Below are 16,274 nucleotides of genomic sequence, written 5' to 3'. Positions count from 1 at the left end.
GCTGGACCCAACTGAGCTGTGTCCCCAAGCCTAGCTGCAAAGTGTTCAAGATATGAAACCAAGGCCCTAGAAGGCAGACCTAGGGGTCCATCTCAGTTGCTCTGTGTAACCTGAAGGTGGAATTAAGGTTCTGCTTCTTCAGACAGTTGCAGGTATGTCGGGATACCTGCAAACTCCTGACTACTCCTCCTCCTCAAACTACTCAGCTGCAAGGGAGAGATTTTTTATTCATTTCTAAAATCTGCCAGTCAGTACAGTGGAACTCGGCACAAGGGAAGGAGGTAGATAGGAGATGTCTGAGAAAACCTGCAGTTGTTGTCAGTGTGAGATCCCCAATCAACTTCCTGTTGTCACTTCCTCTCACTAGCACCTGTGAAAGTTGGGCTGCTTCAGGCATGAATGCTGAGAGCGGAGACCACTTCCTTTCCCGACACACAGATCTTTAATCTCCAGAAGACCATCCAACACACATAAGCCAGCCCTTCCGGCCTAAAGCAACATCAGACTATAAGAAAGGAACAACACTCCCCTCCTCCCCATCTCTCCTCAGTTACTGCAACCCAAACAACAACCAAGTCAGTGTAGTTAGGAATTTGTATTTTTTGCCTTTGTTCAGAATACATGAGATTGGTAAATATGCCACATGCCTTTGGTGAAGTACAACTGTTATTATTCTATATAAGTATGAGATTGAGGTTAGGAAAAAAGACAAAGAGGTGATGTCAGACACACAGTGGAAAACCCACATCATCTCATGGCAAACTGAAGGGGATGTGGGAAGCTCGGCTTCATTTGACTGCACAGTCCCAGGGTTTAGTTGCATATTTGTTCATGCACATGGGTGGTAGGAGGGAAGGGGGACAGCAAAGACACAAAAGACAGTACACGGTGGGATGAGAAAGAAAGTAGAAGGGCAGACATCTCCAAAAGAACAAAGCCAGTTATACCTGGTAAGCCTCAAAGGGACAGAAACCCAGGAAATAATTCCTGTGACACGGATGGGTGGGCTAAAAGGGCGAATTTGCTCCAGGCTTGGGACACATCGAGGACAGTGGTAGTTCTTCTCCAGCGGTGACCCCCTGCATTAGGCAAGGAGGAGCCCAGAGGAGAGTGGAGACCTTCGAGGGGAATCGTTGGGAGGGCACACTGACTGCTTTCTTCCAGCTCTTCAGTCCCACCGTGGGGCAGGACGAAGGGCATGTGGGAAACAGGGGCAAAGGGACAGGAAAGATGGTTTTACGCAATGAAATGCTGCTGCATGGAAAGTGAGCATCCAGGCCTAGCCTAGCCCGGCCTCAGCCTCTTCCTGCTAGTGGACCAGAGAACAGAAGGCATGTAGGAACACAGGTGCTTCCCCTTCTGTTCCCAGCCTGCCTGCCCCCCCCCAGGTCTATCTCACTCGATACCCTATCCTGAAGCCCACCAGAAGCCCCCAAGACAGGCTGAGTAGCTCCCACCCTGAGATCCCACTGTCTGCACCCACAAACCACGTAGAGGATAAAGGAAAGGAGGCAAAGTGGAGTTCGGGTGGGTGCCTGGCTAGAAAGGGACTGCAGTGCAGGAAGAGCAGAGGTGGCTCTAGACGAGGGGGCCCCATGACAGCACAGGCTGTCCCGCCTCCCACCCCAACACTGAGTTGGAGGGTAAATTGGGCTTCTCTAAACACTCAGAATCGGCCAGGTCTCAGGAAGGATACCTTGCCTCATCCCTGTCTTTGGCAAATGCACGGGGGGTGGCGTGCAGGAAGCCCCTGAAAGTCCAAGGACTCCCACCGTCCTTCATCAACAGGAAGGGAGGAACAAGACCCTCCTTAAGAGGGCTAGAAGTGGCTTCCTCTGAGCTTATTTTCAAATTAGCTTTATCCACTTTCTCTCTCTAACTAGTAGGCATCCTCTCTTTATCGATGTCAATAATTAAAACTAACTGAGAATCCCAAACTTTAGCTATATGAAATTATTTGGGGCTCTCATGAATAGTACAGAATGCTGCAGGAAATAGGGACAAGAGACAGCCCCTTCTAGTTATGAACTTGTGGGGCTGCTTCTAGGGTGGCAATGAGAGTTCTGGTATTTTCACAATTAATATGTGTTCTCCAGGTCTCTGGAGAACAAAGTAAAAGGCTGTAAGACCCCTGAAGACGTAGAAAAATCTTGGACTAACAGATTAGAAATAACTGCAAAAAACAGGTTTTACTATCTAAGAGGGTATTGTACCAAGACCAAGCTGGACTTTGTGCCCACCCAGGATCCTCTTCAGGCCTGGCATAGGAGAAGAGCTCCAAGTGACCAGGGCAGCCCCGAGTGAGCCACCCTTGTCACAGGTGTTCATGGTTCATGGCTTCCTCCTGCCAGTGGCCTGGCTTTTCCTGGAGGCACCATGGGCACTGATATCCTTCTCCTCCCCCAATTTTGGAACTTTCTTGGACATGTCACTACAGGTACACCCCATCCCCTTCCCTTGGCCTCCATCTCTTTTCAGCTTTGGAGGAATTTGCAAGTATATAAGAAGAAGGTAGGCAGGAGGTGCCAGCTGTTGCTCTTCAGGTAATTATTTCAAGACTGCACCACGAGCAGCATTTCTAGTGTGGAGGGACATAGTGCAAATGAAAGCAACAGAAAAGGAGGAATGGGTGATGGAGAAGCCTGGGCTGGGATGGAGGAAGGTAGATAGGGAAGTCTGTTGAGAGAGCAAACAAGGAGAGGAACATGAGTTTGGATGGCAATGGAGCACAGGGAAGGGGTGGCACATTCTCAAGTAAAAAAGTAGACTGGACACAGGAATCAGGAAGTCCCAGATAGAAAAGAGGGAGAGACAGGAGAAAACAAGAGGACAAATTACATCAAGTTACTAGACATTCAGGTCTTTCAGTTGTAGGTGTCCCATCCCCATGTCTCCCTCTGACCCAAGACAGTGACAAACAGCATAGCCCCACCTTCTCAAAACAGGAGGGACCATCTTCCCACAATATCTTGCAGAGGGAAGCCTTGTCCATCAAGGAAGTCCTTTGTCTTTGCCCTTCCTCCCTCCTGAACCAAGTGATGATCCCACAGCAGTGATCTCCATACCTCAGTCAGAACAGCCCCACTCCCCAGGCAGGCAGGCAGGCAGGCAGGGCCGGGAGAAGATTCCAGGACCTTCCCACCTCTTCACCCCACCAGTAACCTCAGCGATACTTACTTACAATAACTACCACGATGATGGCACAGATAGCTCCCAGCATGATCATCATCTGAGGAAACATTGACAAAAAATGGGTCCTTAGACTTGGGAAAGGAAGAGCCAGGAAGAGAACTTCCGAAACCACACATCACCCAGATCTGCAGGCCTCTTGGGGAGGGCCCAACCCCCATGCTCCCCATCAGACAATAACCCCTGCACCACAGCTGAAGCTCCTCAGAAACAGAGCAGCTTGCTCCTTTTTCCTTAGGTCCTGTTGCTTTGAAAAAAGTGCAATGGCTCTTTAGTCAATTGGTTCATTTTTCATTGTGAAGTGTTTAGGTCATTCCTAAAAGCTGCACGTATTTAAATACACATATCTACCCCAGTCATTATGTCAATGTTGTGTGTGTCTGAGGAAGGGCCAGGTGAGAATTTTTCCAGGGTTCGTGTTGGCAAAAGCAGCTTGACTAACCATTTCCAGACACCTCAGAGTATCACCTCAGAGTATCAAGTTAGTGGGTGTAAATACTCTAGCCTACCCTGGTGGCCAATTCAGGGTAATGGCCCTCAAGGAGGCTTTCAAGACTTCCTCCCAAGAGTTCTGCAGGGCAAAGATCCTGTACCACTAAAGGGAAGGAATGTAAAACCTGAGGGTTTTCTTGCCTTCTGTGAGTTGTGGCCCAGGAAAAAGAAGGGGGAAAGGACAAGAAAATTCACCTTGCAGTTTTTCCACCAATACTTCCTCTTTAGCTTGGCAGCACTGCTCTCAAACTGTGATGCTCCCACCTGCAAGGCGTCAGCTCGGTCATCCAGCTCTGACAGTATCTCGTCCCTCTTCAAGACCTTGTCCACATTTACACGCATGATGTCCACCACCTGAGGGGGGCACAGAAACAAAGCCGCTAAACTCCCCAGAGATGGGAGAAAGAACAATGATCGGGGATCACAGGTTTGCCCTGTGTAACTCTAACAGGTGCCTTGCCTCCCAAAGCCTTTAGCTATCCCTCTATAAAAATGAAAAGTTTCTAAACTTCTGTGATTTAGAAACTCTAAGGAAAAAACTCTCCACCTACCTCCTCTACTTGTGCCTGGGTTTGCTGTAGTCGTCTGTTACTGGTCGTATTAGGAGGAGGGCCAGGGGGACCCCCACCTGGGGCAGTCCCTTCTGCCCCTTCAGTGGGTGGCTGAGCTGGATCAGACCTGTGGAGAGAAGTGGAGAGAGTACACAAAGTACCCAAGACAAGAAAGGAGCCCGGCCAAGCATGGCTCAGCCGTTGAGCATCGACCTGGGATCCAGGAGATCAGGGTTCGATTCCCAGTCAGGACATATGCCCGGGTTGCAGGCTCAATCAATGACTCTCTCATCATTGATGTTTCTATCTCTCTCTTCCTCTTCTTTCCTCTCTCTGAAATCAATAAAGATATATATTTTTAAAAAAAAAAAAAAAAAGAAAGGAATCACGTGGATTCTCACCCCACACTATCAAATTCACGGCAGTTAGGTTACTATATGCATTTAGAACAGGTTCTAGGTTTTTGGCAATACCAAGTAGGGAGATGCAGCACAGTGACAAGAAGCAAAAGATAAAAGATCCTGTAACAACATTTAGTGGGGCTCAGGGACATCGGGGTGGCATCAAGAGATCTTATTTGGGCCACCCTCTGACCTAAACTCAAACACATCCTCTGACACAATGGTTACAAGGACTAATGTTCCAGCTTTGGCCTGAATGGCATTTCCCTGACTCTCAAAAGCCTTTCACATGAAGTCAAAACTGGAAACCTCCAATCCAGGTTAGGAGAAATTTGTACAAAAGACTAAACCCTCGGGACAAGCCTATGGACAAACAGCTCTGTTTTTGCAAAGCCTAAATCTAAAAAGAAAGAGCAAGCTGACAGACTCTGCTTAAAGGGATCCACTTACTGGCTATGCTTCATACAATAATTAGTTCATTGGGGCTGCTGTAAGGACAACTTGGAGAATCGCCAAGGCATAGCCTCTGCAGGTGGAATGAGTCAGGCCAGTTTGCTTGTTTTGTCTTCCGCAGAGAGGATGGGGGTTTCACTTAGAGCTGGGGCCTAAAACAATTATGTTAATTATGAAACTGTTCCAAGAACATAGACAGGAGGCATAATTAAGAGAAATGGGCCTCCATGTACATGTACTGTAAACATTCTGTCCCTTTTCTAGATTTAGCAACAAGTCTCAGGAGACTACCCTAGTTCTTTATGTCCCAAAGAGAATCTTGGTTTACACTACTATGCACAGTGATTGTTCTCTTTCCCTTATCCTTAAAAGGGACTAACCTAACATGAGGTGTTCAAGATAAACTTTTTATGTCCCAACACATGGAGGCTAAATTCACCTTCTAAAGTATTCCCAGAGGTCTAATCTAAGGCATAAGATTTTTCTCTCCCAAGGAAGAACCCACCAACAGGAGGGAGATCTCTCAAACTTAATGGAGCATAGAAATTACAATAAGAACTCCTCAAACAGAAGCCGAATCTCACAAAACAAACCTCATACGAACAGTCTAAAGAATACATGATCTAGGGATTAAACCATCACAAAGTCACCACAGAGGAAATGACTACTCACAACAGAATTAATACCCAGAAGTTCCTCCTCCCTAAGTGAATTTCTTTCAGTCTAAAAAGATAGAGAAAAAAATAATAAAAAAATAAAAAGATAGAGAATAACTCCTGAGAGAGGAGATACTAGCAGATTACATCTGACTTATCCCCATTTAAGGAATCACTTTTTCATTTCTAAGGCACAAAGGTGGCAAAAACCATGGAAGCCACACGGCTCCTGTGCTACTACTGAACTAAGCAATCTAGTTCTCTGACTGAAGATGGAAAATTCAATGAGTAGGTAGAAGCCACTGTTTGGTCTTGGAAGCAGTCCAAGATGATGGCACCAATGACAAGATTAAGGTCAGAGACCTCGTGATGCCCTGCTAGTCACCACACTTTCTCCATCTCCTTCAGTTCATCCCACATGGGTGCTGCTGGGAACCAGTCAGCTGAGAAGGATCCTCCTTACCCAAAATGAAAACAAGTGGAATCCTAGGACTTGACCAAAATGCATAGAATGTCATATAGTTAAAACTGCAGAAATCAAACAGAGAAAAAGTGAAATGGTTATACAGCACTTGAAAGGACCATTCCACTTACTATTTGTTGGGAGTTGGGAATACTGAGCAGTAAAATATACAGAACAGTTATAATCTTTATGTATCATAATTAAACATTTTCCCTTTTTTGTCACTAAGAGAAACAATACAAATATATCTAGGACCAGGCCAGGCCTCCAGGCAACAACAAGAAAGAAAAATCTCTATCAAACATATTGTGGTCTTGACAGGGAAGGACTTCATTTGTCTGGCCATCCTTTCCTCTCAGGATATTAGGATGGGGTGATGTTGAAGATGATCAGAGACTGAATTTAACGTGTCGGGGAAGACGGGGATCCCCAGCTCTATTTCTCTTTCAAATACTTGGCCAAGGCTCAATGACAGGAAAACACCTCAGGGTGGCCTGGGATGAATGGCTGCTTGGAATCACATGGCACTGCCCCCTGAGTTTTTCTGAGCTGCTCACTTGGCTCCCCAAAACTGGCAGATAAGTTTCTGGAACTTTGCTCACTGCCAAGATGGGCGGGAGGTAACACGTAACAGTTGGAACATACACAAATCCAGAGATTGCAGCGCAACCCAAGTTACTACCAGGCAGGTGCACCCATGACTGTCTTTCCAGAGGCCGTAAGTACAGACTCATTCAGACCCCTACCCGATAACTCCATGCCCCACCTTCGCCCTCTCCCGGGCTCCTGAACGAGGCGCCCCTCAGGCGAGGAGAGGGTGCAATGAATGTGGGACCCCTGAGCCCCTGCCCCGCAGTGGGGTGCTGGCTGTGGCTGGTGCAAGAGTGGGGTGCAGCCCTCCTCCCTGGGGGTGATCAGGTCTGGGGGCTGCGCGCGGTGGTGGTTCCCCGCGTCGCTGCAGCTGCTGCAATGCGCCATTTTCCGTCCCGCAGAGTCTGGCGCTGGGGGTGAGGGGTTGGCAAGGAGGATCGAGACCCCCACATCAGAATCAACTCACATTTCTCTGAGAGTAAGGGTCGGTCTCCTCTCCGGAGGCTGCGGCGAGACACCCCACTAGAGGAACGCTGCGGCTGAAGTCGACGGAACTGCCGAGTTCCACGTCTAGTTGACCACCCGGAGCTCTAGCTGCGGTGGAACTTGCTGCAACTGCTGTGCGGTTCCCAGTCTTTATTAGTGCTGGCCACGCCTCCCCGATAAGATTGACAATCTAGCGGCCCAATCCACGCCTGGGACAGGCGCCAGTCCAGAGGGAAACACAAGCAAATTTGCCAATCAAAGCTCTCCTCTCATCCCGACTCCGGGAAGGAGTGGTTGTGAGTCTCGTTCCCCGACAAATATAACTATAGCTGGCTTATCTATCTGTCTAATTAAGCGACAGGGCGTTATGGAAATACGCGTCAGCCCTCTTGAGGGGCAACTCCAACAGTTTGAGTTAAGCTTTTTTTTTTTTGCTTTTTTTTTTTTTAGAGCCTCCCAGCGGATCTCTGGACAGTTTCTGAAGGCCGGGCCCGCCCAAGGGCCCCAGCGCCAGCAGCTCCAGCCAATCGCGCCGCTTCAGCCCACAGCCATCTGCGGGTCCCGGCTCGCGGCAGTCCCTCGGGAGTCCTAGGAAAGGCGGTGGTTGGTCAGTCGCACAGCCCTGACGCCCAGACCTGCAAGGCGCTCCACCCCATCTGCCTGCCTCTAGCAACTTCGAGAATGCAAAATCTATCAAGGCAGGATGGCAGGCTCTCTGGCCCAAGTACCAGGCGCGGGGATCCGTCCCACCAAAGCAGATAGGGAGACTTTGTTCACCTGTTGCCTTTAACATTGCAACAAGCTCCTCATGCAGCGTATACTAAGTTGAACTTCCCGCCAAACTGCTCCTCCTATCCCTTCCAGGTACCACATCCACTCAGTTGCCCAAACCCGAAACCATCCTAGAATTCCTCCCCATTCATCTCTACCCTTCCTCTAATAATTCACCAAGTTGAGTCGCTTTTTTCCTTTCTAGTATTTCAAGAATTCTCTTCCCTTGTCTCACTGACCTACTTCAGACTCTTATCCTTGGAAAGCTATTATTTTAGCTCCTGCTAGAAAAAAAAAGGGTAGCAAATAAACTGTCAATGATTTCTTATCAGTTTGTATATTTATTGAATGTGTAGGTTTATGTATAGATTTTTATATTTCACTCTCGTGCATATGTAAAAAGGAAAATAGAAAAGATAGCATGGTAACAGTATTCCTAATACTTTGCATTCAGCGGCTGACCCTTATGATTCATTTTTTTGACTGAGCCTTAGATGTTCATGATTTTCCATACAATGTAGTCATAAAGGACTTTGGTGAGACAGTATTTCTTAAAAGAGTGTTCCTCTTCTGTCTCTGGAATTTCCTTCCAAGCTTCAGACACTAATTTGGCTAATAGAGCGAAACATCCCAATTTAGATGCTAAAATGAAATAACAAAAGTGTCTCTTAGAACAAATGAAATATATCATTCTGTTTCTTGGCTTGCCCTCCTTCATATCCATCCTCTAAGAAACCACCAGGATGATCTATCCAAATGTCACAACCCCTGCTTAAAACTATTAAACAATTGCTCTTAGAAACATAATATATTGATCATGTGTTTATCCCACCCACCTGCTATAACCACATCAAAATGCCAATTTGTAGGAACTGAAAACAAATTATAAACCCTCAAACAAAAATAATGGGAGGAACTGTTTCTAGCAGCATGAACACCTAAGTATCCCCACCAACCTTCCCCTGAAAAAAACTTAAAATCACTGAATTTCTTAAAAACTGAGATTTTTGAACTTAACAAAAATAATACAGGGAAGTTCCCCTATAGCCCTTCACCCACTTTCCCCTGATGGTAACACATATAACTACAGTACAATATTAAAACCAGGAAATTGACATTGGTACAATCCACAGAGCTTATTCAGATTTTGCCATTTTTATATTCATTCGTGTGTGTACGTGTGTGTGTGTGTGTGTGTGTGCGCGTCTGCATGTGTGTATAGTTTTATGCAATGTTTGTAGATTCCTATTACTACCACCACCACCAAAATAAGGGTACAGAACTATTATATAACTACAAGGTTCCCTTGTGCTATCTCCTTTTTTGTTAATTCTCACCCAAAGACAATTTTTCCATTGATTTTTAGAGAGAGAAGGGGGGGGAGAGAGAAACATCAATTGGTTGCCTCCCATATGAGCCCCGACCAGGGCCTGAATCAAACCTGAAACCCAAGTACCAGTGCCCTTGACCAGGAATCAAACCCAAGACCCTTCAGTGCACAGGCCAACGCTCTATCCACTGAGCCACACCGGCCAGGACTGTGCTATCTCTTTGTAGCCACACCCACCCCATCCCTAACCCTTAGCAACCAGTAATTTTTTTATAACATTGACTAGGACCTTTAGTACTAAGTTAAAATGCAACACTAAGGGTGTGCTTGTGTTGTTGCGGATTTTTTAATTAATTAATTAATTTATTTATTTATTTATTTTTAATGTCTTTATTGATTTCAGAGAGAGGAAGGGAGAGGGAGAGAGAGAGAAACATCAGTGATGAGACAGTCATTGATCAGCTGCCTCCTGCACGCCCCTACTGGAGATCAAGCCGCAAACCAGGCATATGCCCTGACCCAGAATCGAACTACTGGATCATAGGTCGATGCTCAACTGCTGAGCCACGCCAGCCTGGCATTCTTGCTGATTTTAAAGAGAATACATGTACATAAATATTTGTTGATCATCAGTATATAACCTTTAACAAATTAATGAAATTTCCTTCTTCTCCTAATTTAATAGGTTTTATTTTAATCATAAATAGGAGTTGATTTTTTAGTTCCCTTTTCTATATTGACTAAATAATCATGGAGAGCTAAACCCTCTTCTTTCTTAACAGGAAGCTAATAGTTGTCTAAACCTGGTAAATCATAAACAGCAGCAGGGTTTATTATTTCAAATTATGATGACAAATATCAGAATACAGTTAATCCTTGAGCACCATGGGTTTGAACTGCACCAGTCCAATCATACATGGATTTTTTTCAATAAATATATAGTGTATTTTCTCTTATGATTTTCTTAATAACATTTTCTTTCCTCTAGCTTACTTTATTGTAAGAATACAGTATATAATAAATGTAACATGCAAAATATGTGTTAACTGTTAATGTTATCCATAAGGCTTCCGGTCAACAGTAGTTAAGTTTTTGGGGAGTCAAAAATTATACTTGCAGCCCTGGCCAGATGGCTCAGTTGGTTGGAGCATAGTCCCATACACCACAAAGGTTTTGTGTTTGATTCCCAGTAAGGGCACATACCCAGGTTGCAGGTTTGATCCCTGGTTGGGGTGTGTATGGGAGCAGCCTATTGATATTTCTCCCTCTCTCTCTCCCTCTCCCTTCCTCTCTCTCTAAAGTCAATAAAAACATTTAAAAATAAAGAGCCCACATACAAAGATATCTAATATGCCAGATATTAGACTACTGCAGCAATCAAATATGTGCAAGACAGGCCCTGCCCTCAGTGGGCATGAGGCTTAGCTAATGGAGATGACGGACACAGACACACATTAAACCAAGCAAAATCAGCCCGGCCGGGTGTGGCTCAGCGATTGAGCATCGACCTAGGATCCAGGTGATTGGGGTTCGATTCCCGGTCAGGGCACATGCCCGGGTTGTGGGCTCGATCAATGACTCTCTCATCATTGATGTTTCTGTCTCTCTCCCTCTCCTTTCCTCTCTCTGAAATCAATAAAGATATATTTACAAAAAACAAAACAAAAAAACAAGCAAAATCAAAAAAGCAAAAGTATTATGAGTTCAGAGACTCAGCCAAATCAGAGTAAAGGGACCTTAAAAAGCATTCCCTTGCCTTCTTACATCTTCCAAAGCAGTGGTACTCAACCCTAATTTAGAACCTCTTGGGAGATTTTAAAAATATGAATGCTTGGAACCCAGGCCCAGAATGACTTCATATTGAGTTTATCGGTTTAGGATGGGTCCTAGTCTTTTTTTTTTTTTTTAAGGCTCTTGAGAAGTTTCTAACATATAACCAGAATTGAACAGCTCTAGCCTTCAGGGTTTAAAAAAAAAATCTAAGCTCTTCATCCTGGCTAGACTCCTAGTTATTTAGCACTAAAGACTACTTATGTGTTAATGATCATTAAATTAGTCCTATGGATCTGTGTCAGCAGTTCCCACCTTTGCTCACATATCTGTGTTCCCACGACAAGGCTGCCCCCCAGTCCCAGTCCCACCTGAATTATTTCCTATCCATCAAAGCTCCTGCCCATAGATGTTACTATTCATACCTAACATTGATTTCCCATTGTCCATCAGCTGACATTTCCCAAGACTTAGTTCAAATGTCATCTTTTCAACAAGTACCTTTTCTGACTAACCCCCAGCCAAGAAAGAACTCTTAGTAGTCTCTCATTTTCCTATGCAATTGCCATATTCAAATCATATTGTTTACATACATATCTCTTAAGTAGAATGAGAGCTAAGAGTTAGGAATCAATCCTGACTTAGTGATTTATGTCCCTCCAAATAACCTTGTACATAATGGTTGTGTTTATTGAATGAAAATGTTACGTACTGCTTCACACCTAAAACAAGATTGTTCTGTCCTTGAAAACAAGACCCTCTGTATTTTCACAGCAGGAAGCATTTTATAAATGCCTATTGAACTGAACTAGCAATTTTCTCTTCACTAATAATCACATATTCTACTAAAACATGTACTCTTCAGAGCACCTTGCACTTAGCAGTCCCAAATATTCGATTTTCTCCTCTCCAGTTCCATCAAATCATGCCAGGTATTCCAGAGCCACTCATATTTCACACCACCCCTCCACTCTTATATCTAGCTCCTCTCCAGCTATCCCTTTAAAAACTCTCTCCCATATTATGAGCTCTGACAATCTTTAGTATGTGTATTTCCATAAGGATCATAATATATGTTCACATACGTATTAATCCATTTCTCTGAAACCCACTTTTCACTTAACAAGTACTTGTTCATCTAGCCTCACTTCTGTTGAGCCTACCAGATGATACAGTCCCAACAAAGGCATGAAATGTTACTGAAGTAGACTGCATGCTGCTCCCAATCCAGAAATGGAGTGAGTTTCCTCAGCCTTGAATCAGCTGGCCTGTGACTTATTTTGACCAACAGAATGCAGCACTAGTGACACCATGAAACTTCTTGGCCTATGCCTATCAAACCTTGCAATTTCCATGTTTAACTTTGGGATCCATGTAAAGAAATTTGGGCTAGACTACAGAATAATAAGATCATGTGGAAAAAAGAATCTCAGCCACCCCAACTGAAGCCAGACACGTCAGTGAAGGTATCTTGGACACTCTAGTTCTGGCCAAGCTCCCAGCTTAATGCAATATGACTGACCCCACCGCATACCAAATGGAGCAGAATCACCCTACCGAGCCCAGATAACCCAGAGAATATGAATTAATTAATTGTTTTCGCCCAGCCAGCGTGGCTCAGTGGTCGAGCATCAACTCAAGAACCAGGAGGTCACAGTTCTATTCCTGGTCAAGGCAGTGCTGGGGTTGAGGGCTTGATCCCCAGTAGAGGGCATGCAGAAGGCAGCCAATGGATGCTTCTCCTCATTTATGGTTCTCTCTATCCCTCTCCCTTCCTCTTTCAATAAAAAGATTTAATAAAAAAGTTAATAAAAACACTTTTAAATAAATTGTTGTTTTCAGTCACTAAGTTTTGCAGTGGATTGTTATACAAGGAAAATTGAAACAAGTACTTACTTGAAAGAATCTGCATCAATTAAGAGACCTAATAAATTAATTCCTCTATATTCAAATCCGAACTTGTATCTATAAGTAATTCATTTTCTTTAGTTTACAATACTACTTTTTTTAAAAAATATGTTTTTATTGATTTCAGAGAGAGGGAGGAGAGAAACATCAACGATGAGAGAAAGCCATCAATTGGCTGCCTCCTGCACTCCCCTTAGTTGGGATTGAGCCCACAACCCAGGCATGTGCCCTCACCAGGAATCAAATTGTGATCTCCTGGTTCATGGGTCAATGCTCAACCACTAAGCCACAGCGGCTGGGCAGCAATACTACTTTTATAAATGAAAAGTTAAGATAATTTTTAAAACTTATTTCCATTCATTTCTTCAGGTTTCCTAATTCTTGACAACTATACACACTCCAGAGGAGTGTCATTACCAATTACACTTGCCAAACTCTGTACTAAATATTTTACACAGATAATTTCATTCTTCACACAAACCTTTGAGGAAAATATTATTCCTACTTGACAAGCTAAAAAAAAAACTAAGGCTCACAGAAGTTAACTACTTTGCCTAGGGCCACATGAATAGAGTGGTAGAGCTTGAGTTTAAATCCAGACCGACTAACTCCAAAGGCTATGTCCTTAATCAATAGTCTATACCAGAGAACTTACCCTAATCAATCTAACTCTTCCAGAAAACACAAATAGCACTTTTAACTCACGTAAAAGATTTCTTTAAAAGTAACATACCAAATAAATTTCCTTATTTCAGTCTGCAAATATTCATTGAGAGCCTCACTATTCTAGCTAGGCACTAGAAACATGCTAAATTTAACCCTAATCAATATGATTCTAGAAACTGTATCAACATTTTTCTCCTCTCAATTGAGTAATGTCAAGTTTTAATATGACTCACAGACAAGTAAATTATTAAAAGCAGATAGTGTTATATACTATGATTCATTATAGCTAGACCTACCTCACCATCTTCCAACACATACTATGTTCTCTCACTATGTACCAACGATCACTCTTCTTTCCCCCCCTTGAAATGTTCTACCAGTATGATTACCCTCTGGCAATTTATAAATTTGCATTGAATGTATGGAAACATTTTTTGTTTAAACACACACACACACATACACACATATAGATGCACAAGATTTAGCTCAGCTTTACAGATCACAGACCTTTCAGGGCAAGGACTAGACTTTTGAAATTGTTAAATTACCAAGATGATTCTGATGATCAGTCAGGCTTAGAAGCCACCAATGCAAACCACTCATATGATACTTAATGCCTCATATTAAAGTGTACATGTGAGACTATAACTTTATATCCCTAACTAGAAAAGCATGTGCAAGGAGTGGGTCAAGGATATATTATACTTTTTTTGTTTCTCCTACAATTCTCAGGTCAGAAAAACTACCCAATAAATATTTTTTGATGAGAATAGTACAGAAATATAATTCCACTTTTCCACTCCATTTCATTCCAGTGTGGATTTTTTAAATATATTTAACAGTTAGCATTAAGGAGCAATTAAAAATCACCACTTTCAATACATGAAACCCAAATGTAAAAAAGTGCCTACAATAATTTTTCTTTTTTAAAGGCCATAGGAATGGCTAGACTGCAAAGGGCAAGTGGTAAAGTCCAAGTCTAAGACTCTAAGACTTAGGAATGAGTAAACTTCATAGTCTACACGAACAAGTAAAAGTAGCATCTAGAGGAAAATAAAATGTGTGGAAAACAGATTCTAAAGAAGCCCCATTTTATTAAGGAGAACATACAAATCCCTTTCCTCATAGGGAAAAGTACTATTTCCCTTCTCCTGGATGGTAGATATGTTCCTTCCATAGTCCCCAGCTTTCTCGTCTACCGGTACTTTCCATGACGGTTAAAGTGTTTATAGAGATAGCTGATGCGTTTGTTAAGGTTGTGCAGGTCATCAATGAACATACGATTTCCAACCATTTTCTTCTTTCGGATACAGCGCTGCAATTCATTCCCCTTCCAGCCTCGAAGCCATCTGGGGCCCTTGATTAGTTCTTTGGGATGCTTTTCAAAATTTCCTGTGTAATGTGAGAGAAGATATTAGTTCCAAGACAACACAGCCTCAACCAGCTCCAGGGGTGGGGAATGTCCCAACTGCTGGCCAAATATCGGGGAGAAATCATTTGGTCTGGCCCTGTCAAGGCCTCACCAAAGAGAAGTAGTTCCAGCTATCACATTAGGGGTGACTTAATTAAATGTTTGACCAAACATAGCAGGCTAATTTTTAAGTTGATAATTTTGTATGGTCTGCAAATGGTGTTATAAATATCCAAATGGTCCTTGGCAGAAAAAAGGTTCCCTACCTCTGCATTAAACCTGCAGCACCTAAGAACTGACACATTATACTACATACAGTATCAAGAGCACAGATTTTGGAGCCAGACTGTTTGGGGTTCAAATTCTGACACTGCCCTTTACTAGCTTTGGAAAAATTACTTAACCTCTTTATGCCTCAGTTTCCTCGCCTATAAAGTGAAATGGTTATTATGCGGATTAAATGAGTTAATACATGTGAACAGCGCCCAGTATAACGTAAATAGCCACATAAGTGTTTACTCTTGCTAATGAGCACGGTACCACTCCTACACAGGTGAAAAAAAGATAGTTATGGCATAACTGCCATTCTCAAATTCTGTACAACGGAGTCGAGTCTTACCCAGAATCCCAATGTTATCATACACCCCAAACATGGCCCTCTTCTCATTCCAACGATCAACCACTTTGGGGGCCGGGACGGTGAGCCTTACAAAATACAAATCAGGAACACCTAGGGATGGGGAAGAAAGAGACTGAATCTGGGCCGCTAACTGAGAAGCAGGTCTCAGAGAGCGTCTCTCTACATCCGCCACTTACCCAGAGAGAAACTTCTGCAGGCCGGGGGCACCCAGCTCCATAGGCGCCGTCCTGCGCCCCCAGCAAGACTCCCTGCCATTGCCTCTCTCCCCTACAACAGCACACAGCTCCGGCACAGAGTGCCGGCCACACGTGACCTTCAAGGAGACGACGGAAAACGCCTGCGCGTGGCCTTACGCAGGCAGCTCTGGGCGCACAGAGCTCCTAAGCTCCTCCTTCCCCAGCCACTGCCCCGCCTTCCGGGTTCGGCACAGAGAGGCCCGGGGACGTCACTCACACCCTGCCCACCTTGGAGCTTCCGTTCTGCGAGCCGGAAGTCT

General features: G+C 44.0%; 2 protein-coding genes across 18 annotated transcripts in view; both read right to left on the bottom strand.

Moving 5' to 3' along the window:
• Window positions 1-9,577, bottom strand: part of LOC308552289 (vesicle-associated membrane protein 1) — a 106,983-nt gene extending 97,406 nt beyond the window's left edge. For 5 of the 17 annotated variants that reach the window (XR_013998121.1, XM_081127485.1, XM_081127495.1 and 2 more), the window contains exons 1-4: window positions 7,263-9,560; window positions 4,233-4,359; window positions 3,877-4,035; window positions 3,178-3,229 (exon numbers count right to left, since the gene is read on the bottom strand). Coding sequence is in view for 15 of the 17 variants with exons in the window: in XM_081127485.1 (XP_080983611.1) it covers window positions 3,178-3,229; window positions 3,877-4,035; window positions 4,233-4,359; window positions 7,263-7,264 (340 nt within the window). In the remaining 2 variants the exon portion in view is untranslated. The other 12 variants (XR_013998120.1, XM_081127493.1, XM_081127497.1 and 9 more) reach the window with 11 other exon arrangements.
• A 5,224-nt stretch (window positions 9,578-14,801) lies between these two features.
• On the bottom strand, window positions 14,802-16,123 carry MRPL51 (mitochondrial ribosomal protein L51). Its single transcript, XM_081127484.1, has 3 exons — window positions 15,955-16,123; window positions 15,758-15,868; window positions 14,802-15,119 (listed from the first exon to the last, which is right to left on the bottom strand). The coding sequence occupies exons 1-3, from the start codon at window positions 16,031-16,033 to the stop codon at window positions 14,923-14,925; spliced, it is 387 nt and encodes a 128-aa protein (XP_080983610.1). The 5' UTR covers window positions 16,034-16,123; the 3' UTR covers window positions 14,802-14,922.
• Window positions 16,124-16,274: the final 151 nt, after the last annotated feature.

This window comes from Miniopterus schreibersii (assembly GCF_964146895.1).
Source record: "Miniopterus schreibersii genome assembly, chromosome: 2".
Classification (NCBI taxonomy): Eukaryota; Metazoa; Chordata; class Mammalia; order Chiroptera; family Miniopteridae; genus Miniopterus; species Miniopterus schreibersii.
Note: the sequence above shows the minus strand (reverse complement) of the source record. Positions and strands in the feature narration are given on the sequence as shown.